The sequence below is a fragment of the Halichoerus grypus genome, chromosome 6, assembly GCF_964656455.1.
Source record: "Halichoerus grypus chromosome 6, mHalGry1.hap1.1, whole genome shotgun sequence".
In the NCBI taxonomy this organism is placed as follows: domain Eukaryota; kingdom Metazoa; phylum Chordata; class Mammalia; order Carnivora; family Phocidae; genus Halichoerus; species Halichoerus grypus.
This window is the reverse complement of record NC_135717.1, coordinates 89,298,430-89,322,453: the sequence shown is the minus strand read 5'-3', so window position 1 is coordinate 89,322,453 and position 24,024 is coordinate 89,298,430. Positions and strand designations below refer to the sequence as shown.

The following is a 24,024-nucleotide window of genomic DNA, read 5'->3' as shown; positions in this document are numbered from 1 at the left end:
ATGTCTGGTCGCGGGAAGGGCGGTAAGGGGCTGGGGAAGGGAGGCGCCAAGCGCCACCGGAAGGTCCTCCGGGACAACATCCAGGGCATTACAAAGCCCGCCATCCGCCGGCTCGCCCGCCGAGGTGGTGTCAAGCGCATTTCTGGGCTCATCTATGAGGAGACCCGGGGAGTGCTGAAAGTCTTTCTGGAGAACGTGATCCGCGATGCGGTGACTTACACGGAGCACGCCAAGCGCAAAACGGTCACCGCCATGGACGTGGTGTACGCGCTGAAACGCCAGGGCCGCACCTTGTATGGCTTCGGCGGCTGAGCAGTCTCTGCGGCTTCTCTTCAAATCCCTAAAAGGCCCTTTTAAGGGCCCTCAGAACGTCAGGAAAAGAGCCAACACTTTCTATTTACTGTGTGAATGTGGGACCTAGGTGTGTCAGATGAAGCCCTGCCTTGTGCCGTGGAAGTTCCTGCCCTGGCGGGTGGCTCCGGACTGCAGACGGCGGGCTTGGGGCTTAGGAGGGGGAGGTATGACCCGTAGGGCTCGCAGTGGGGATCCAGCGCCGCTCCCCTGGGACGTAGTCCGGAGAGCGCGGTGCCAGGTAGGGACCTCGCTATAATGTGCACATGCAGACTGGGATCCTGTCTAGAATTTGGGTCCCACTTGGGGTAAGGAGGTATCCACGCATAAGTAGCGCATGGTTTTTAAGCAGCGGAGGCCTCTGTCCCTGAGCCTATATAGAGAAGCTTCTATGCAAATTAGGGTTAGCTGATGCTGCCTCCGATTGGATCGGAGGGTCGCGCGACAGAGGGGGCGGCTCCTCGCCGTAGATCCGCCCCCTCAGAACGCGGGAGTGGGATGGCGCGAAAGTGCCAAGTGCTGTCCTGGTGTGGCGCTCTGGAGTGCTGCCGAGTGAATATTTTATTTCTTTGCTGACGTTTGAGCAGGAGGTGACCAAGTTCAGACGCCGAATGAAGGCGGCAAAGCGCGGGCGAAATCGAAGGCGGGGCCTAGCTCGCGGCCGCTGCTCTACCGGGGACGCGCTGCACTGATAGCGGCAAGGAGCGGGTGAGCGTCCCGGCCCGAGTACCCGGCGGCGGTGCTCGAACCCCTGACCACGCAGATGCAGGAGTTAGCCCGCAGTGCGGCCAGGGGCGCGGGGCAGCATCCTGCTGCTGCTCGGGAGGCAGTGTCGTGTGACCCGGTCGCAGCCGGGAGATAAGCCCTAGCTTTCGAGTAAAGGCCCTTTACTGAGCTGCCCGTGGGGTTGGCTGTAGGAGGGAGATGAGTGGAGGGCCGCGTTCTAATAAATTCGGCGCAAATGGTGTGGGCGAGATAGCTGTGTAGTCGCGGGTCCCCTTGCTCAGTGATTCCGCGCTGCCGCCTAGAAACCCGGAGCAAGCGGCGGCCATTTGGGGCGCTTTGCAGAGGCGGCTGTAGGGGCCGAACACGGGGAGACCCACCGCGGGGCGGCGCGGCAGGGGCCGCTAGTGGGGCGAGGCGAGAACCGAGCTCAGTTTGGAACATTTCTAGTATTCCCTCAGCGGAGGCTGGCATTATACCGTTTACTGGGGGCTCAGGCACTTTGGAACACTGTGTGTTCCATTACTGCTTCTGATTCTCCAGCGAATCTATGAAGTATTTGTTATGATTATTTTACAGATGAGGAAACTGATAATGGGGGGCGTGTGTGTAAGAACTGGAGGCTGGATTTGATCCCAACTCTGTTGGATCCCGCACCCTTTGTCCTTAACCGTTATATGACACTGCTTCTGCCATGGAGGCCTCTTGGCCCTATTTGCTGATATTTCACTTCTAAGTACTTTCCCCTATTCCATAAAGACTGAAGTGTGTTCGTTATTCTGGTATTAATTAAATGTCTAGGGCACTGAGACAGTCCCAGAAGCTCAGCTTTCTTTCATCCAAGTGAAAAAACAGTTACTTAAAAGAAGCTGCAAACTCTGGCACACTTTTATGCCTCTCTGTTGGTTGAGTGTGAATGAGTGAATTTGAGTAGGTGGATGGATGGATATTGTACCTATTAAATCTCCAATTTAACATGAATCAAATCATTAAGGGGGCACCTGGGTGGCTCAATGGGTTAAGCGTCTGCCTTCGGCTCGGGTTATGATCTGGGGGTCCTGGGATTGAGCCCCCCATCCAGCTCCTGGCTCAGCGGGGAGTCTGCTTCTCCCTTTCCCTCTGTCCCTCCTCCCCGCTCGCTCGCTTGTGTTCTCTTTCTGTCTCTCTCAAATAAATAAAATCTTTAAAAAAAAATTGAGGATGAAGATTAAGACGCCAGTGGAGCATGGAAATAAAGTATTTCTATGGCAATTTAATGTATCTATTCCTTAAGTATTTAACTTATTACGCATTGGTTTTATTTATTTATTTGTTTATTTATTTATTTATTTATTTTTGCTGTATTTTTGGTGATGGCCTCAATTCTTCCTAGTTGCATAATACAATTTATATCCTCCCTTGTAACATAGCTATTTTTATGTTTTATGCTCCTTATAAAATATAACCAAATTATTTGAGCACAGGAAATCTTTATATTTGTCTGTGTAAGTCCCATGGTAGTAGTACCCAGTCCTAAAGTAATCATGTTTTCCAAACCTAAACTGGGTCACATGATTGATAACACAATAAAGTATCTGAAAGTGGAACTGAGATTTTCTGAAGTTGACTAATAAAATGCCTTACTACAAATGTTTGTTAAAGAAAGAACTTAAATCTTCTCTGTAATGCCTCTCTTTTAACAATGTGAACAGAATGTTTTTGAAATTAGCAAAGTCATCCTCTTCTGATTTTTGAACATTTAATGCCTCATTTGTTCCAACTACTGTTAACTTTTGAAGATTCAGAGATAAATAAGCACAGTCCCTGCTATCAAGAAGCTTCTGTTTTCAAAGTAGAGAGGGTGGAGAAAGTCATCTGCATCACTGTACACATGTGGTTTACTAGAGTGCTATGAATTAAGTGCTGTTGGTGTACAGGACAAATTTTGTCAGATTTGGGTTATCTTCAAAGATCAGATGGTATTTGTTCTGAGCTGAAGGTCCATTGGAGAAGGGGAAAGCCACACCACGCTTAGGGAACAAACATCATGAACAAATGCCACAGTAGTTTCCAGACATGGTGTACTGGGGACCTCCTAATGTTGGGTATTTAATTTGTCCTGTGGTCCAAGAATAATGAAATAGACTAGCTTAACAGATGGATAAAAACTGAAACCAGGTCCAAGCCAATACAAAAGTGGACAGAAGACAGTGGAGCAAAATGGCTAACAAGTACAGTAAGAAATATTCAGCTTGATTAGTCAGGGAACTGCAAACCAAGACCACAATGAAATATAATCTTGCACTCACTAGATTGGTGAAAACTTAAAAGTGACAATAGCAATGCTGCACAAAATGTCTTCTGTTGCTAGTAAGAATACACAGTCAACTATTTCTGAAACAAAAAGGTTGTCATTATCTTGTAAACTTAAAGATAGATTCACATGTATGCTGACCCAGCAGTTCCACTCCTGGGTGTTTACCTAAGGGAGATTATTGCACGCATGTATCAGGACACATGTTCACTAAAGTTTACCTTAGAACTGGTCAAAGTAGCTGGGCAGCTGGGCAGCTCAGATGGTTAAGCATCTTCCTTCAGCTCAGGTCATGATCTCCAGGTCCTGGGATCGAGCCCCACATCGGTCTTCCGGCTCAGCGGGTGGTCTGCTTCTCCCTCTCCCTCTGCCTCTCCCCTTCCCCGCTACGCATTCTCGGTCTTTCTCTCAAAATGAATAAATGAAGTCTTAAAAAAAAAAAGAAAATAAGAACTGTCCAAAGTAGCAAAAACAAAGAAGCCAAATGCATGTTGACAAGAGAGTGGATGAATAAATGGTGAAAATAGAATTTGGCAATCAGAATGAACTGATAAATACAATATGAGCTCAGGGTGGTCTACATCCAGTGTTTTGTTCTGCTGATACACATGGAAACTTGAGTCTTCATTTGGCAGATTTTTATTCTGAAATAATACATGGTTGATTATCATCTGTGGGAGTCCTGAGGAACTAATGGAGCATACTGCCCTCCAAGAAAAATTGGCATTTGCTTCACCTTTGGGCCGGATGCTTCTATGAATTTCTGACCCCTTTAGTCCCCTCTCGAGTATCTCAGCTTGATGGGTGATTCTCAGATTCTACTTCACTTCCTTATAGGAGGCCCAAGACTTATTCTTTATAGTCCTAGATTTTATGCTTGCTTATCCCTCACTTTCAGTTGTAATTTCACTATTTTTTTAATTTTTTTGCCCTTTGAAGATTTTCCTTATTTTCCTGTGACCACTGTAATGCAACATTTGTGCTAGAAATTTCATTCAGACTGTTTAGTTTGCCAAACTGCTCGCAGTGGGTTTAGCTAACTATAACATTTGATTTTATATGTCTTCCCTCCCTAGTCTCTGAACTCCTTGAGAGCAGGAATCACTCAGGTCTGTATCCCTAGAACAGCTCTGATCCAGAATTTTGAATACACACAGGCACTTATTAATGTTTTGGGAAAATTGTCTATTTATGTATTTGATAATATGGTAACAAAATAAACTGAGTTGTTTTTCAAACATTTCTATTTTCTGAACGGATTATATACCATGACAGTTATCTGATCCTTGAATTTATTAGTAAACTGTTTGCCTTGAAGTCCTGCCCTGGAAGGACTACATTTTCAGATTCTTTCTCCATTTTTATTTTTGTCTATTTAGACTCTCTACTTTTTCTTCAGTTAAATTTGGTAATTTATGTTTTCCTGTAAAGCTATATGTTTTATAAAAAATTAGAACAAACTTATACACATATCATATATTCTAATATTAAAAACCTTGTCTGTCTTTCTCATTTTGAATTTTGTGTTATCTTTCTTCTGGTTATATTTTTCAGAAGTCTGGCATATATTAGCTTCTTCAAAGAAAAAATTACTCAATTTTGAATTTTTGAATTTTTTTGTATTTTTTTACCCTGTAATTTCCTTGATACAATTTTTTTTACCATTTCTCCAAAACCTATTATCCCCATTTCATATTAGATTTTTATTTTCTAAATAAAGATATAACTTATGATTCTGGATTTATTTCTATTACAGTTTGGTTGCATCTCAAACTTTTGAAATGTTATAGTGTATTTTATTTTTTCCTAAGTGTTCCATAATTTTATTTTTATTTCATCTCAAATTAACCCAATTATAAAAGGGGTTAAAAATTTAGGTAGTTGGAATGTTTTCCTATTTTAGTTCTCGATATTAATTTCTATTTAGAAATTTGAGCTAGAGAGTGACCTCTGCTATTTCTTCTTTTTGGAAATTATCGAAGTTTTATTTGGGACCAATTTTTGAAAATACTTTATGGTTCTTAGACAAGGAGGCATTGTATATGTTTTAAAATATGACATTCAATTTATAGCTATTTGTTCGGCTTTTTTTTTTTTTTAAGATTTTATTTATTTGAGAGAGAGAGAGAGTGGGGGGGGTGCAGGAGGAGAAGCAGACTCCCTGCTAAGCAGGGAGCCCGATGTGGGGCTCTATCCCAGGACCCTGGGATCATGACCTGAGCCGGAGGCAGATCCTTAACCGACTGAGCCACCCAGGCGCCCCTGTTCAACATTGTTAATTATTAATTATATTCTGAAAATACAACCTGGATCTTTGTTTTTGTCTCTACTCGGTGTATATTGTGCCTGATGGTATTGTGTCGCCTCCTGCTATATTTTTGTTTCTGTCAATTTATCCTCATTTTAAATAATATTTATTTTACATAATTTGGTCATGTGTGATTTGGTATTTTTGGTATGACTGCCATAACTTTTTTATGGGCTATACCTTTTATCATGTGAATAACTATTTTTAGCCGCCCCCCCTTTTTTTGGTCCCTTAGGTATCAATTAAGTTGAATTCCAATTAGTTAAATTTTTTTAACCTTATCTCAAGTGCTATTTGGCACCTGCAACCCTTAATACACTGATTATCTAATTAAAATGTTTATCTTACCCCCTCATTTTAACTATTTTGATTATTTGAGATAATGCATAAAATATCTACACCTGTAATTCAGGGGCAATAAAAGTGTAAGAACAATTTGGTGTTATACAAACAACATTAGAAAAATAAACTTAAATTATTTGATATAGAGTTTTGTTAGACATTGCATGGCTTTATTTCTCCTACTCAAGATGTGTAACTTTTTCAAGATAATTCTATAAAGAATCATTCAGGGGGCACCTGGGTGGCTTAGTCAGTCAGGTATCTGACTCTTGATCTCAGCTCAGGTCTTAATCTCGGGGTCGTGAGTTCAAGTCCCGCATTGGGCTCCACACTGGGAGTGGAGCCTACTTAAAAAAAAAAAATAATAATCAGTTAAGCATCTGCCTTTGTTTCAGGTCATGATCCTGGGGTCCTGAGATTGAATCCCGCATCAGGCTCCTTGCTTAGCAAGGAGCCTGCTTTTCCCTCTGCCTGCCACTCCCTCTACTCGTGCTCTCGCTCTCTCTCTCTCTCTGTCAAATAAATAAATAAAATCTTAGGGGCGCCTGTGTGGCTCAGTCGTTAAGCGTCTGCCTTCGGCTCAGGTCATGATCCCAGGGTCCTGGGATCAAGCCCCACATGGGCTCCCTGCTTGGCAGGGAGCCTGCTTCTCCCTCTCCCCCTGCTTGTGTTCCTTCTCTTGCTTTGTCTCTCTCTGTCAAATAAATAAATAAAATCTTTAAAAAAAAAAATCTTAAAAAAAATCATTCAGCTAAGTATTTCATTACTTCATGGAGTCTTTAGTTTACATTAGAGTATTGGCTATATCCGACGCCTGGGATGGGGCATCCTATAAAATCTGCAACCAGAGTTTCCCTGATTTAATCTAGTACATAGTAAGCACTCAATAAATAAGCACTGAAGTAATGAATACGTGAAAAAGGGGTAATGGAGAAATATTTTTATTTATTGTCAAAGATTAAGTCAATCATAGATAAAGGGGATTGAGTTACTGTTTTTCTTACCCTAATTAAGATTTACATCTGGAGCTTATAAGGCATCCTACCTCTTGTCTTGCTCAGGGACATTCGATACTTGAACAAAAAATAGGATTCTGTTAATAAGAAAGTGCATTGAGGGGTGCCTGGGTGGCTCAGTCAGTTGAGCATCTGACTCTTGATTTCAGTTCAGGGTCATGATCTCAGGGTCGTGAGATCGAGTCCCATGTTGGGCTCTGCACTGGGCATGGAGCCTGCTTAAGATTCTCTCTCCCTCTCCTTCTGCGCCCCCCGCCACCGGCTCCTGCTCACACGTGGTTGTGCACACACTCTCTCTCTCTAAATAGAAAGAAAGAGAAAGAAAAAAAAAAGGAAGGGAGGAAGGAAGGAGGGAGGGAGGAAAGAAGGAAGGAGGGAGGGGGGAAAGAAGGAAGGAAGGAGGGAAAGAAAAAGAAAGAAGGAGAAAGAAAGAAGAAAGAAAGAAAGAGAAAGAAGAAAAGAAAGGAAGGAAGGAAGGAAGAAAAGAATTAATTGTGGGGCATGTGTCATGTGCTTTGAATTTACAATATTCATTACCTTCTCAGTAAAATAAAGGAGAAGGGAATGAAGAACATATATATGCAATAATTTAAGCAACACAAGGAGCAAAGTGACCTCACAGAAGAGTTAATTTAAATATAATTTATACTGATTTAGTTCCTTATAATAAGAAAAAGCAAGCTTCTTAAATGGATACAAGTTTGTCTTGAGCTATTCTACATGAAATTCTTCCTAGTACAACTATTAAAGGTTGTGTTTTCCTTTAACAACCCTGCAATGTGACCTTCAGCTGAAAATTACATTAGCCTTTTATTGTTCATTTAATATACAGAATATTTATATGCGGGAAAAATGAAATTTCCTCACTTTAAATTGTAAAAGGATCTGTTAGATGGAAAACCATAAATCTTTGGAAGCAGTTTTTCTCCATCCAAATTTCATGAAATGAAGAGAACTGAGGCAGATTTAAACTTTTGTTTTAACACCCGATATAGCTTTACCTCACAGATAGTTTCAAAGAACTATTATTGCAGGCCTCAACTTAAGTTTGCTCTGACTTTTATCTTTCATAGGACAATGTACTTGCTCAACTACCTGGAAACTGATAACATGTACTGTTAGGTTCCAGCAACCTCGAAATCTTTGATCTGAAGGAGCTTGACCCACTTTGTCATTTCAATTTAGAACATTTGTGGAAGACCTATGAAGTTCTAGGTAAGATGCAAGATGCTGGGGATACATGTATGCTCCCCATTCTCTAGGGATTCAGAGTCCACTGCCATACTGTCCATCCACACATTCACTGAGTAAATATATACCAAGCTCTTTATCTGTGCCAGACCACATTAGGCATTAGAGAAAGAATGATGCACAATGGTGAACAAAACAAATGTTGGCTGCCTTCACAGAATATATGTCTAGTGGGAGATATGAACAAGTAAGTCAGCAAATATAATGCAATGTGTCAAATAGTATGAAGAGGAGAAACAGTGTCATGGGGCCATAAAGAAGGGCCATCTGACGGAGGCTATTAGCTCTGACTGGTTACTAGAAAATATACTACTGTATACAATACCATTAAACAATGGTGAGATTGACTCAATTTCAAAAGGTAAGCCACAGACTGATTATATTAGAGGACTGATGGGGGGAGAAGTTGCCGACTTGGATGACACAAAAATGCGAGTATGGATTAGGAGGAAGTTGGCAAACCCCCTACAAGTTTTATTATTACTGCTCATCATCCTGCAGACTTTGGTAGATAGTAATACCATATTTGTAGTTGTGGAAATGAAAAACTGAAGTGTCATTGATTTATCCATGTGCTCAAGAACCGCCCAGAAGGGCACGAGCAAGAGTAGAGTCCCATGACAACTATCGTAGAGCTCTCCCAACAGTATCCCGCTTATGGTTTCAAATGTCCACTTTCATTTGATAAATGCATCAGGGATAACAGGAAGTATTTACAACTCAACTCCCCCCCAGACAGCACCTCCTACCTCCTTTACTTCCTTTACAGTGTGTTCTAATAGTTTCACAGAGGGTTGATTATTATGCATTTGTCTGGGCAGATAAGATCAAATGACTGGAACATGTTTCCTTCCAGAACGATGCTGACTGGAGAATGTTTGTGATGAAAGTTCTCCAAAGCTCTGGTACTTTACGCAATCTGCATAGTATTTCAGAGTGTTTGCTGTTAGTTTGTTTATTTGTTTGTTTTTAATGTCCTAGACGTTAAGCTCCACCAGGACAAGGATGACCTTACTTTATTTCCCCTTTATACTGAGCGCCTAGTTGAATGCATGGTACAGAGCAGATGTTCAGTCAACTTTGTCCAATAAATACAATCTTTGAACTGTTTCCTGAAAATGCATCAGGTTTGCTTCTGTCAGACTAGGTATCCAGGAAACATAGTAAATAAACCCCTGCTATATTTATTATACTTGCAAGTGGAAAAATTCACAGGTACATGTAAGAATGAGTTAGCTGGTATTTAATTAGAAAGGAAAGAAACACTTTGCTAAATATTTCTTTATTAAGTCAAAGATGAATTTACAGAGAACTTGGAAAAAATGTATTTTATTCATGACATGAACAATTTTATAATTGAAATTTTACATAACATTACTGTGCAATACTACATGTATACAAAAAGTTGAAGAGTATTGCCTTCAACAAGAATTTATATAGAATAAGGTGATGTATCTATAATAAAAGCCAAAGGGATTTTCAGATTTCTTTATGATAAACACTTTCTTAAAAATGTGCTTTCCCTAATAGCACCTTGGAGCCTGGATACTAATTTCTATGTATTTGACCGTGTTCATAATATTAATTAGAATGTACACTTAAATAGCACCTTATACATTTGAAAAAGCTTTCATATAAGGAGGCAACTTGATATAGTAGGAAAAACCCTGGCCAGGAAATTGAGTCTTAGATGGTAATCATAGTTTTGTTGCCAAATATCAGTGTGACCTTTGATTATTTGGCTTCTCAAGGCTTTTGTCTTCTCTTATGCAGGAGTACTACTCAGACACATGAGTGTAGAGACAAACCAATTATTTGTGCCTAGTGTCCATTCTGATTGGTCAATGATTTTATCATAACCATTTGTTAAATATTTTAAATATCACTCAATAATTTCTAAGGTCTCTTTTTTGACCTGGAAACCTATTACTTTTCATGCATCTTATGTTACCAACCCCAGAGCTATTATTGCTATAGATAGTATTCTACATTCAGAAACATTTATTTCCAGGTCTTTTATTCATAAGCACAAATATGTGTATAAGTAAGAATTTCAAAGTGGGATATAAAACTGCATATAGCATAATATTGATATAGTAAAACACTACAATCAATCTTTCCCTTTACCAACATGTTAAGTAGTTATTAATAGGAAGAGGTTTATGATTATTTTAAAGATTTTATTTATTTGTCAGAGGGAGAGAGAGAGAGAGAGAGCACAATCAGGGGGAGTGGCAGAGGGAGAGGGAGAAGCAGATTCCTCGCTGAGTAGGGAGCCTGATGTGGGACTTGATCCCAGAACCCTGGGATTATGACCTGAGCCAAAGGCAGATGCTTAACTGACTGAGCCACCCAGGAATCCCTGAGGTTTATGATTTTTAAAATTTTCATCTTTAAATATTGCTGTTTTCTACGAGTATACTTTCATAATTAAATCAGTATTTTAAAAAATTTTCAGTTTGAAATGGATTTTCACAAACATGATATGACCAGAAGATTTTTTAAAAAGACTTATTTGTTTGAGAGAGAGAGAGCATGAGCGAGTGGGGGTGCGGAGCAGCAGCGGACTCCCCACTGAGCAGGGAGCCCAACACAGGGCTCGATCCCACAACCCTGAGATCAGACCTGAGCCAAAATCAAGAGTTGGTTGCTCAACCGACAGAGCCACCCAGGCATCCCGGGACTAGAGGATTAATGGGAAGGTTCTATATATGTATGTGTGTATTACAAATGGGAAGAATATATCCCTCACACTACTAGACTCTATATGATATTATCTATAGATTATATATACCTTACCAATATAGCTTTGTCTGCATCTCTTACCTAGCTTACATTTCACATGTAAGGGGTGAGAATGAAAAGAGACTTAGTTTCCTCAACTAGATATGCCAACTGTCCCTTTGAAAAACGAGTCCCTGAATTATAGTGGGAGACCCACAAGGGAGAGAAGGATTCTAACGTAATCATTTGCATTTAAATTCTGCCAGGGAATGGTCTTGCTTAAATACAAAGTGAAATAAGATTTGTTCAGTGGTTTCTACATTCAGTTGTCAGAGAAAGAAGATAATCAGGTCAAGTTTCAGGTTGTAGCCATCCCTTCTGTCAACCTTACCATCTGTGTCCATTCTCTTTTCTCCTGCCTACGTAGCTGTAGGCAGAACAGTAAGTTGATTTCCTGTGGAGATGTCTGTCCAGAATAGGAGATTAATCCTCTTCTTGTAGGCTCCCGTAAGGAAGGAGGAGGAAAGAGCTGTAAAATGCCCCTCCAGACTAACGACGCATAACAGTGATTATCCCTCTCTCCCCCCGAAGCAGTGGTTTGTGGTAGTGGAGCTGAGTCTGCCTCCTTTTAGTAGCCTGGAAAGGCAACGTCTGATCACAATTATGGCTTTGGAATGTGAGGTACGTGATGCCTCTTTAGCCACGGCTGGGGCCCTAGTTATCAATTCTGGGACAACAAAAGAAGATTCACCAAACATCTTCTGACATCCTCATAAATACTATAATCCACAGGTAATTTCTGTTCAGAATACGTGTAGCTTTAAATATTTTCCATTGGCTATTCTTATCTCTATACGTGGTATCTTTCGCATTCCAATTTTATGTCTAGAATTGTTTGATGAACCTAATATACATATTTATGCCTATGTGGAGATTCTTGAAGGATTCTGGATAATTGCTCCATTTCCCACCCCCAAATGTAACTGGTTTGTCACATGTTCTCAATTCAGGATATAAATGTGAAAACTTCTTCCATTTTCTGTCTTTTCACCTCATGATATCTTGAAAAGATTCTGTTACTTTTTGGTCACTCTCAGTTATTAAAAGTCAAATCTACTTAAAGCTCCAATCTCTTACAGTATAAAAAACTTTCCCTGGGGCGCCTGGGTGGCTCAGTCGGTTAAGTGTCCGCCTTTGCTCAGGTCATGATCCCAGGGTCCTGGGATCGAGCCCCACATCGGGCTCCCTGCTCAGGCGGAAGGCTGTTTCTCCCTCTCCCTTTTGCCTCCCGCTTCCCCTGCTTGTACTCTATGTTTCTCTCTGTCAAATAAATAAATAAAATCTTAAAAAAACAAAACAAAACTTTCCCTTCTGGGGCCCTGGGTGGTGCAATCAGTTGACTGTCTGACTCTTGGTTTGGGCTCAGGTGTTGATCTCACGGTTGTGAGACTGAGCCCCATGCCAGGCTCTGCGCTCAGTGTGGAGTCTGCTTGAGATTCTTTCTCTGCCTCTCCCTCTGCCCCTCCCACTCTTCTTTCTCTCTTTCTCTGAAATAAACAACTAAATCTTTAAAAAAAAAACAACAACAAAAAACAACTTTCCCTTCCTCCTAGGCTAGAAGCTCAATAGGTTTGGAGTGAGGAGGGGATGGTTTGTACTTTGACTTTTCTTCCCACTGTAAAAAACCTGGAATGCACTGGGGGCCCTTGTCACCAGTTGTGGGGCAACGGGAAAGTTCCAGCAAGCATCATGCCACATGTATTAGCTTTGTGTAAGTCCCTTAACAAATCTGAGTTTCATTTTCCACATCTATAATGTGGCAATAATACGTCTCAGGATTTTGTGACAGTTATAAGGGATAACATTGTCTGACCAGTTTGGGAGTTCTGACTAGCTTATGAGCGACTCAAGCACAGAGAGACTGAAAGTAAAATCTGTTTCTCTCTAACATCTTTTTGATTCCTCTTTATCCCTAAACCACTGGAGAAATATTTATTTCTTTTTGGACCCCTTTATATTTTCAAAGCAAAATCTGTTATTCTATCTGTTCCTTAAAACCCCTTGTTAAGGCTAGTGTGTAAGTGTCCCTCTTGTTTTTTGTAGTTTGTCAGACTCATGTCCCTTGAATAATTGTTCAAGTTGCCACAGCCGATTGGTAGTCACGTTCTGGTACAACCCATGCTGCTTGACTTCTGCTTCCCAAAAGACACTAATGGCACGTATTTATACCAGTGTCCCATATGCTTATATATGTGTAACTAAATATGTCCACTCTGTGAATGTTGATGGGACATATTCAAATTCAGTCAGGAATGTAATTACAGACTGATGTTTGAAAAGAAGTTTAGGAGTCAGTGATAACATAGAAATAGCATAATTACCTCATAACTGTTATGTGGTTGAAGATGAGGCATTATACAAGTTGAAGCCCTTCTGAATTTTGAACAGCGTGTATGAATTGTTAAAAAATTACACTTAACCTTTAAGGTAACAAAATTAAAGACAGTATTAAGAAAAACTCACGGGGCACCTGGATGGCTCAGTTGTTAAGCGTTTGCCTTCAGCTCAGGTCATGGTCCCGGGGTCCTGGGATCGAGCCCTGCATCGGGCTCCCTGCTCGGCAGGAAGCCTGCTTCTCCCTCTGCCACTCCCCCTGCTTGTGTTCCCTCTCTTGCTGTGTCTCTCTATCAAATAAATAAGTAAAATCTTAAAAAAAAAAAAAAAAAGAAAGAAAAACTCGCAATCTTGCTACCCAGAAGAACTATTTTCATTTTTCATAGTACTTTTGTGATGATTAATTTTATGTGTCAACTCAATGGGGCCAGGAAATTTGGCCAAGTGGTACTTTGGATGTTTCTGTGAGGGTGATTTTTTGTGGATGAGATTGGCATTTAAATCAGTGGACTTTGCCCGTAATGTGGGCAATCATTTGAAGATCTTAATAGAACAAAGGCTGCCCTCCCCTGAGCAAGAATGAATTCTGCCAGCAGCCTGGTCTTTGAACTTGAACTGCAACATCAGCTCTTCTTGGGTCTCCAGCAGGCTGGCCCACCCTGCAGATTTTGAACTTGGCCAGCCTGCATAATCATGAAAGCCAGTTTCTTAAAACAAATTTCTCTTTATATATGTGTGTGTGTGTGTGTGTGTGTGTGTGTGTGTGTGTGTGTGTGTACGTATACATTCTATTGTATATGTATATGTATATTCTATTGGTTCTGTTTCTCTGAGAATCTTGACCAGTACAACCTAACATGTCATCATATTTACACGTTTTACTATGTGTTGGCACAGTATTTTGCATTTTTCTTTTTCCTTTAAGTTCTACCTATAGGTAAAGTTACATGGATAAGGAAAGATACTATATCTCTAGATGACCTTAATCTGTGTACAAACATTTTTCTCCAATGTCTTTTTCTCTTTATCCTAGTAACATATATATGTGTGTGTGTATTATTATTGCTATATAATAATACCATATATTATTATATATTATTATTAATATATATTTATATATGTATATTACTAGAATATATATCTTCTTTACCCTTATCCTGACCTCCCCCTAAACCTATCCTTGGATCTCCTCCTGCACTTAAATGCCAAGTATTCTGAGATGCAGTCTGTATTCATTGTCTTAACTTCCTCAAATCACAGCCACTACTTACCCAAATTTAAAAATCTTCCACCCTCATACCATACTGAAACTACTTATAGGTTATCGAGGACCTAATTTTAAAAATCCAGTTTTTGTAACTTTTTTTCTTATTATAAAAGCAGTGTTTATTTAATAGGGAAAAAACAGAATATATAGAAAAAGCACGAGGAAACAAATTTTTAACGACTCCCCTAAGTCCTGCCCTCAGTGGTCATCACTGTCAACATTTTAGTTTATATTATAGTATCATATGTAAAGAGTCTATTCACATGTAACTGTATATTTGTTTATATTTAGGAGAACTTTCAAGCATTTATAAGCAGTCAGAAAATCAGGATGATAGTATATATATTATTTTAATATTTGCTTTTAAACTTGTCAGCATGCCAAGAATATTTTCCATGTCATTAACTATTTTCCCACAACATGACTTTTATTAGTTGTCGTATAAACATATGATGATTTATTTAACCAATTTCTCATTGTTTGACATTTTGCTTGTTTCCTTGGGAGCTATTATAAATAATGCCACAATAAATATTATTACACATAAATCCTGTGAACATCTCTGATTATTTACTTGAATATATATTCCTAGAGGTAGAATTTCTAGGTGAAGGAAAATGCACGACTTTTGAAATATGTGGCTAACCTGCCATGGAGAAATATTACACCCTTTTGAAATTCTCCCATTTAGATAATGGAATGCTCGTTTCTCCACACTCGTATCAACCCTGAATAGTATCATATTTTTAAAACTACCGTTTTTTTACCTGAAAAATGGTATTTGGCTTTTTCGTCTGAAAAAGATGCAAAATATGTCTCAATAAGTATTTGTTGGATTAATAAATGAATTATTTTGAAAAGATTGATTACTCTCATATATTGATAGGTCATTTGGATTTTTTTGTGTGTGAATTTTTGGGTTTTGTTGTTTATTTTTTATTTCCAATAGGAATGTTAGTGTTTTTGAAATTGCTTTAAAGAATCATTTCATATATTAGAAATACACTGGTATGTCAATTTTTTCAGCTATATTTTCCCAATTTCTCCTTTTCCTTTTTATTTTAGTTTTCAACAAAACCAAAACTTGAACATACTTATAGAATGATTTGGAAGTTCTCCTGATTAATGAAAAAACATTTAAAAATTACACAGGTTTTAACTAAAAATTAGCATTAAAACCTGAGACATGATATTGAGTTATGTGAACATTATAAATATTGGGAGAATTCAATAATAATATTTGCCCCTCCAAATAGCAAATTATGTGTTTGATTTGTGTAGATGTGGGATCTTTGAACATTTATCTTTATGTTTTTTCTTTCAAGATTTTATTTAAATTCAAGTTAGTTAACATATAGTGTAGTGTTAGTTTCAGGGGTAGAATTTAGTGACTCATCATTTTCATATAACACCCAGTGCTCATCACAAGTGCCGTCCTTAATGCCCATCACCCAGTTACCCCATCTCCCCACCCACCTCCCCTCCAGCAACCCTCAGTTTGTTCCCTATAGTTGAGTCTCTTATGCTTTGCCTCTCTCTCTGTTTTTACCTTATTTTTCCTTCCCTTCTCCTATGTTCATCTGTTTTGTTTCTTAAATTCCACATATGAGTAAAATCATATGGCATTTGTCTTTCTCTGACTTATTTCACTTAGCATAACATACTCTAGTTCTATCCACATCGTTGCAAATGACAAGATTTCATTCTTTTTGATGGTTGAATAATATTCCAGTGTATATACGTACCACATCTTCTTTATCCATTCATCACTCAATGGACATTTGGGCTTTTTCCATACTTTGGCTATTGGGGATAGTGCTGCTATAAACATCGGGGTGCATGTGCCCCTTCTAATTACTGTTTTTGTATCCTTTGGATAAATACCTAGTAGTGCAATTGCTGAATCATAGGGTAGTTCTATTTTTAACTTTTTGAGGAACCTCATACTGTTTTCCAGAGTGGCTGGACCAGTTTGCATTCCCACCAACAGAAAAAGGGTTCCTCTTTCTCCACATCCTCGCCAACATCTGTTGTTTCCTGAGTTAATTTTAGCCATTCTGACTGGTGTGAGGTGGTATCTCATCGTGCTTAGATTTGTATTTCCCTGATGATGAGTGATGTTGAGCATTTTTTCATGTGTCTGTTGGCCGTTTGTATGTCTTCTTTGGAGAAATGTCTGTTCATGTCTTCTGCCCTTTACTTAACTGGATTTTTAAATTTTGGGGTGTTTGGTAAGTTCTTTATAGATACTAGCCCTTTATCCAATATGTTGTTTGCAAATATCTTCTCTCATTCCATTGGTTGCCTTTTAAGTTTTGTTGATTGTTTCCATTGCTGTTCAGAAGCTTTTTATCCTGATGAAGTCCCAATAGTTTATTTTTCCTTTTGTTTCCCTTGCCTCTAGAGACGTGTCTAGTACGAAGTTGCTGGGGCCAAGGTCAAAGAGGTTACTGCCTGTGTTCTCCTCTAGGATTTTGATGGATTCCTGTCTCACATTTAGGTCTTTCATCCATTTTGAATTTATTTTTGTGTATGGTGTAAGAAAGTGGTCCAGTTTTCCAGTTTCATTCTTCTGCATGTGGCTATCCAATCTTTCCAACACCATTTGTTGAAGAGATGGGTTTTTTTCCATTGGATATTCTTTCCTGCTTTGTTGAAGATTAGTTGACCATATAGTTGTGGGTCCATTTCTGGGTTCTCTGTTCTGTCCCATTGATCTATGTGTCTGTTTTTGTACTGGTACCATACTGTCTTAATGACTACAGCTTTGTAATTCAGCTTGAAGTCCAGAATTGTGATGCCTCCAGCTTTGGTTTTCTTTTTTTTTTTTTTTTAAAGATTTTATTTATTTATTTGACAGAGAGAGACAGCGAGAGAGGGAACACAAGCAGGGGGAGTGGGAGAGGGAGAAGCAGGCTTCCCGTGGAGTAGGGAGCCCGACGCGGGGCTCGATCCCAGGACCCCGGGATCATGACCTGAGCTGAAGGCCGACGCTTAACGACTGAGCTACCCAGGTGCCCCTGGTTTTCTTTTTCAACACTACTTTGGCTATTTGGGTCTTTTCTGGTTCCATACAAATTTTAGAATTATTTGTTCTAGCTCTGTGAAAAATGCTGGTGTTATTTTGATAGGGATTGCATTGAATGTGAAGATGGCTCTGGGTAGCATAGACATTTTAACAATATTTGTTCTTCCAATCCATGAGCATGGACTCTTTTTCCATTTCTTTGTGTCTTCCTCAATTTCTTTCATAAGTGTTCTATAGTTTTCAGAGTACAGGTCTTTTACCTCCTTGATTAGGTTTATTCCTAGGTATCTTACGGTTTTTGGTGCAACTGTAAATGGGATCAATGCCTTGATTTCTCTTTCTGCGGCTTCATTATTGGTGTATAGAAATGCAGCAGACTTCTGTGCATTGATTTTATATCCTGCAACTTTGTCGAATTCCTGTATCAGTTCTACCAATTTCTTGGTGTAGTCTTTCAGATTTTCTACATAGAGTATCATGTCATCTGCAAAGAATGAATGTTTTTCTTCCTTGCTGATTTGAATGCCTTTTATTCCTTTTCATTGTCTGATTGCTAAGGCTAGGACTTCCAGTATTGTGTTGAACAACAGTGGTGAGAGTGGAGATCCCTGTCTTGTTCCTGACCATAGGGGAAAAGCTCTCAGTTTTTCCCCATTAAGGATGATATTAGCTGATAATTTGTATATGACCTTTATGATATTGAGGTATTTTCCTTCTACCCCTACTTTCTTGAGGGTTTTTGTAGTTGTTGTTTTAAGATTTATTTATTTATTTGAGTGGGTGGAGGAACAGAGGGAGAGAGAAACTCCAGGCAGACTCCACACTGAGTGCAGAGCCTGATGCAGGGCTGTCTCATGACCCTGAGATCACGACCTGAGCTGAAACCAAGAGTCAGATGCTTAACCAACTGTGTCACCCAGGCACCCCTCTTGAGGGTTTTTATCAAGAAAGGATGCTGTATTTTGTCAAATTCTTTTTCTGCATCTATTGAGAGGATCATATGGTTCTTATCCTTTCTTTTATTACTGTGCTGTATCACGTTGATTGATTTGTGACTGTTGAACCACCCCTGCAGCCCAGGAATAAATCCCACTTGGTTGTGGTGAATAATTCTTTCTTTTTTTTTAAAGATTTTATTTATTTAGAGAGAGACACAGCAAGAGAGGGAACACAAGCAGGGGGAGTGGGAGAGGGAGAAGTAGGCTTCCCGCGGAGCAGGGAGCCTGATGTGGGGCTCGATCCCAGGACCCTGGGATCCTGACCTGAGCCGAAGGCAGATGTTTAACGACTGAGCCACCCAGGCACTCCTGTGGTGAATAATTCTTTTAATGTACTGTTGGATTCAGTTAGTTGAGAGTTTTTACATCCATGTTCACCAGGGATATTGGTCTATAATTCTCCTTTTTAGTGGGATCTTTGTCTGGTTTTGGAATCAAGGTAATGCTAGCCTCATAGAATGAGTTTGGAAGTTTTCCTTCCATTTATGTTTTATGGGACAGTTTCAGAAGAATAGGTACTAATTCTTCTTTAAATGTTTGGTAGAATTCCCCTGGGAAGCCATCCAGCCCTGGACTCTTGTTTCTTGGGAGATTTTTGATTACTGATTCAATTTCTTTGCTGGTTATGGGTCTGTTCGGATTTTTAATTGCTTCCTCATTCGGTTTTGGTAGTTTATATGTTTCTAGGAATTTATCCATTTCTTCCAGATTGCCTAATCTGTTGGCATATAATTGCTCACAAAATTCTCTTATAATTGATTGTATTTCTGTGGTGTTGGTTATGATCTCTCTGTTTTCATTCATGATTTTATTTTTTGGAGTCCTTTCTCTTTTCTTTTTGATAAGTCTAGCTAGAGGTTTATCAATTTTGTTAATTCTTTTAAAGAACCAGCTCCTAGTTTCATTGATCTGCTCTAGTGTTGTTTTTTTTTTTTTATTTCTTTGTCATTTATTGCCACTCTAATCTTTATTATTTCCCTTCTACTGGATTTAGGCTTTATTTGCAGTTCTTTTTCTTTCTCCTATGGGTGTAAGTTTAGGTTGTGTACTTGAGACTTTTCTTGCTTCTTGAGGTAGGCCTGTATTGCTATATACTTCCCTCTTAGGACCACCTTTGCTGTATCCCAAAGATTTTGTACTGTTGTTTTTTCATTTTCATTTGCTTCCATATATTTTTTTTTAATTCTTCTTTAATTACCTGGTTAGCCCATTCATTCTTTAGTAGGATGTTCTTTAACCTCCTTGTATTTGTGGCCTTTCCAAATTTTTTCTTGTAGTTGACTTCAAGTTTCATAGTAAACATTTAATCTTTAAAAATAGAGGGAGAGGTGGAACATTTCAGGGGGTCACATCAAAAATCTTATTTTTCTATCTGGCTATGTAATCGTGTGTGCCTGAGAGGCAGAGGAACAGAATATTTTGGTTTGCTCTCTCTATAGCATTTTGCACAGTTAACAGTTGTCTTTTTCTGGGATCTTTAATCTTTTGTCTTTCACAACCATGTTTGTAATCTCTACTTTTGGGCCATCTCCTTCGCTATCTCTATTTCCTTGCTCATCCTTTTAAAATGCTAGTGTTTTTCAGCATTCTATCCATCTTCTCCTTGTCTTTTATCTGGTTTACCTGGGTAATATTATTCACAAATGCACTTTCTAAGTTAGCACATCTTCTTCCTCCAAACTAACCCTTATGAAAAATCCTAACTGTGAATAACATTTTCTATTACAAATGTTGACACTGAACAAATCCCAAACGTTCAGAGGCTTAATGCAATACAAAATAATGTCTTACTATTATGATAGTCCAATGAGGACAGGTATTCATGGTCAGAAGATAGCATTCTTTCCTGATTTGATTTAGGTGTGTATGTACGTATGCTTCACTTTTACTCAGGTGAAGCTATATGAAAATCAAAAGTGTTCTTTAACACTGATCTATCTTCTCACCTAAGTAAAACAGAACTTAATGCAGCATTGCTTAATAATGAAGAATCCTACTGATGCATACTGATATAGGAAATTTCCTATAAAACAAGTGGGTGTCAAGAAATCTTAAAAGATGACTTGTTGCTTATCAGTAGAGTCAGTGGAGGTACTATGGCCTTGCAGTTGGTGGAGGTGGTTAGAAGTAATGCCATGAAATCTGCACAGGTCTGGGATGAGGGTGCTCGATACAGTACAGTTGGGTTTTTTTTTCTCCCCTATAAAACATAGTCTCATGAAATTTAAAAAAAAAAAGCTTATTATTAGAGGCTTACTGAAAAGTCAAAAAGCAGAGGTGGCTAGGTGGCTCAGTATGTTAAGCTACCAACTCTTGATTTTGGCTCAGGTCATGATCTCAGGATTCTGAGATCAAGCCCTGTGTCTGGCTTCACGCTGGGCGTAGAGCCTGCTTAACATTCTGTCTCTCCCTTTCCCTCTGCCCCTTCCTCCCCCTCCCCCTGTGCACTCGCTCGTGCTCCCTCTTTCTCTCAAGAAAAAGAAAAAAGCAAACCTGAAAGCATGATGATAAAGGTTATATGACCACTCTATAATTTACCAAATTTATATTTCACTAGGACAATTCATCCCTGCCATTCTCAACACATCTAAGTACTTAATCTTTTGGAATATTTAAAGACAGAACTGATAGAATATTCAAAAATAAATCTTTAATATATGTCTCTCCATCTAGAAATAAATTATTTAGAAAATTGTGGGGGAAATTGTGATTATAGTTTGGATCTCAGCATTTTTATTATTTCTCTTTTGTTGTATTCACTGCTTGGGAAAGGAAAGTAGTTCTTGATATTGAAATAACGTCATTGTTATATTGCTTTATCGGTATATGCCATTGCTGGGAACGGCCATGCAGTTTTCAGGTCTGGGAAAATCCCAGGTACTGACTCACAGGAAGAGAAGTGGGGTGAGGGGGTGGGGCCATCATTCTTGCAATGCATTATAATTTACACAGTGTGATTGTACATCTTATATTCTGCAAGTATTATCTTAGACTCCAGGGAAACGAAGTCACAAGTTTCAGGGTCTGTAACATTACATACTGTAAAAACAAGTACTTACGAAACTGTTTTATAAATGTGACAGCAGAAATAAGAAAAAAGTACAGGTATTCAGAAGCACAAAAAATCATAAATTTTGCTGGGAGGAGTGAGGAAAAGTATTCTAGAGGATACGTACTCTGTCTCCAACCTAGTCTCTAATGGTGGGAGCTGAGGGACTGGACTAGAGGCACAGAAAAATTCTGTATCATGACCATTGAGGAATTTGGGTTTTCAGCTGAAAGAATTTGCAAATTATTCAAAAACAATCAGAGGGTCTTTTAATCAAATGTGTATTTTAAAAGATCCTTTGGGAAACAGTCACAAGTGAATTTGAGAGTGTCAGGATGGGAGGTTCCTGCAGGCAATATGATCTCCTCACCCTTGCACGCTTTTTCTCCAGAAGAAAGGTAGAAACCAGGGAAGGAAGAGTGGAAGATGGATGAGAAAGTAAATTAATGCTACATTAACGAGGCAAATTTGCCTGGAAATGGCAATAGTCAGATAAAGCTGGTGAAGAAGAGGCAGCAGAGAGCTCACGTGTGGCAGGGCACCCCCAGTGGTACCATTCACAAGGTGGAGAACTGTGTAGGGCAAGGGCAGGGCGAGCAGATTTGACAAGGACTGAGAGCCTCCATGATGAGTTCACTTGATAACATGACACTCAGATTCCTGATGTACCAACAAGGGGCTGAAAAGTAAAAGCAGGGACTACAATATATGTATGTATTTGGGGACATTCATTTCATTGCTTTTCTCACGAATAACTTTAAACTGAAATGGCCTGATAACTATCCAAATTTTAAATATCATCTAAGGAGACTTATTATCAAAGAGCAGTTGTAACTTTTGTGCATATTCTGAAGTGTTTCAGTGTATTTGCTGAATAATTTTATAACTTCTAATATATACCACACGAGACAGGTTTTTTGGTCAGTCATCTGTAAGTTTTTAGTAAAAACTTACATTTTGATTTGATTATTTAATCTAATTATGTTTTTGGAAAGTGGTACAAGTAGCTGTGTACAAATCAAGCTGAGGTTAGGGGACTTTAGCAAACCAGTTCAAAGGCTGCTGAGGTGACATGAGGTGACAAAGATTTGAACTAAGATGGCATATGGAGAAAAAATATTGATGAGAGATATCAAAAAGCAGAACAAATAGATGTGTTAAAGAGTAAGAGGAATAGACTTCTGGGGAAGACAGCAGAAGGGGAGTGAGTCAGTCAGGGAGAAGGACAAACATCATATGATTTCACTCATATGTGGAATTTGGGAAACAAAACAAAAGAACAGAAGAGACAAACCAAAGAAACAGACTCTTAACTAGAGAACAAACTGATGGTTACAGGAGGAGGGGTAGGTGGGGGGATGGGTGAAATAGGTGATGGGATTAAGAGTACACTTGTTATGATAAGCACAGAGTGATGTATAGAACTGTTAAATCACTATATTGTACACCCTGAAACTAATATAACACTCTATGTTAACTATACTGGAATTAAAAAAAAAAGAATAAGAGGGACAAGGAGGACATTTGTACCATTTTCAATAATGAGGGGAGGATTATTAATAATATTATTGCAAAATAACTGGACATTTTTTCCCATGGAACCACCTATAATATTTATTAGCTTTTTTCCCAAGAGAAATAAAACAGTAGATAGTAATGAAACTTCAGCACTTTCCTTGGTTAAAATGTTTCTCTAGAAGAAATAGCCTTAAAAAAAAAGTGTACAGCCTGATTCCTCACTGTGAACTCTGTGATCACCTCATTTTATTCTCCTAACTAATAATCTGTTTCTATGACATGTGTTACAGTCTCTACCCTAAGATCCAGAAGAACACAGACTTTCCCAGGCCAAGGAATGAAAGGGAGATATGTGACCATCACCATCCCCACAGGTCCAGAATTTTTAACTCTGTGGGGTTTAGTCTTTGCTGAAACGTCACCAGGTGGTACGTTGTTAGACACTCCTTCTTCTGCCGTCGGATTTGGGCAGGGAAGCCTTGGTGAGTATATTTCTTGTGTTTCCTTTTCTTCCACAAATTTGGAAGCATGCAGGGGAATTCATTCTTCCTCAGTTTTTATTGTGTATCTTTTTTCTATTTGCCCTTCTATTCCTATTCAGTCTATTCTCCAGGCTTGCTCCTCTTCCTCAGCCCTCCTTTTTAGATGTCAGGATTCCGGATTTCCTTCCACAACTAGCTGTCTTTTCATTTTGTTTCCCCCTCAACAATGTCCCTGAGTAATCTCATACCTTTTCATGGCTCCACCCACCACCCCTCACCA

At 39.2% G+C, this 24,024-nt stretch overlaps 2 protein-coding genes across 4 annotated transcripts in view; both read left to right on the top strand.

Annotated features, from left to right (window-relative positions):
- H4C16 (H4 histone 16) lies at positions 1 to 317 on the top strand. The gene has a single exon (XM_036093771.2). It carries the CDS (start codon positions 1 to 3, stop codon positions 310 to 312), a length of 312 nt encoding a protein of 103 aa, XP_035949664.1. The 3' UTR covers positions 313 to 317.
- Positions 318 to 825: 508 nt separating this feature from the next.
- GUCY2C (guanylate cyclase 2C) overlaps positions 826 to 24,024 on the top strand; it is a 121,507-nt gene continuing 98,308 nt past the window's right edge. For 2 of the 3 annotated variants that reach the window (XM_078075645.1, XM_078075643.1), the window contains exons 1-2: positions 826 to 1,059; positions 23,553 to 23,744. The gene's annotated coding sequence lies outside the window, so the exon portion shown is untranslated. Of the gene's footprint in view, positions 1,060 to 8,106; positions 8,249 to 23,552; positions 23,745 to 24,024 lie in introns of all 3 variants that reach the window. The other variant, XM_078075644.1, reaches the window with a different exon arrangement.

Excerpts from the sequence above, each read along its gene's own strand:
- H4C16 (XM_036093771.2), top strand. The coding sequence starts at position 1 with ATGTCTGGTCGCGGGAAGGGCGGTAAGGGGCTGGGGAAGGGAGGCGCC.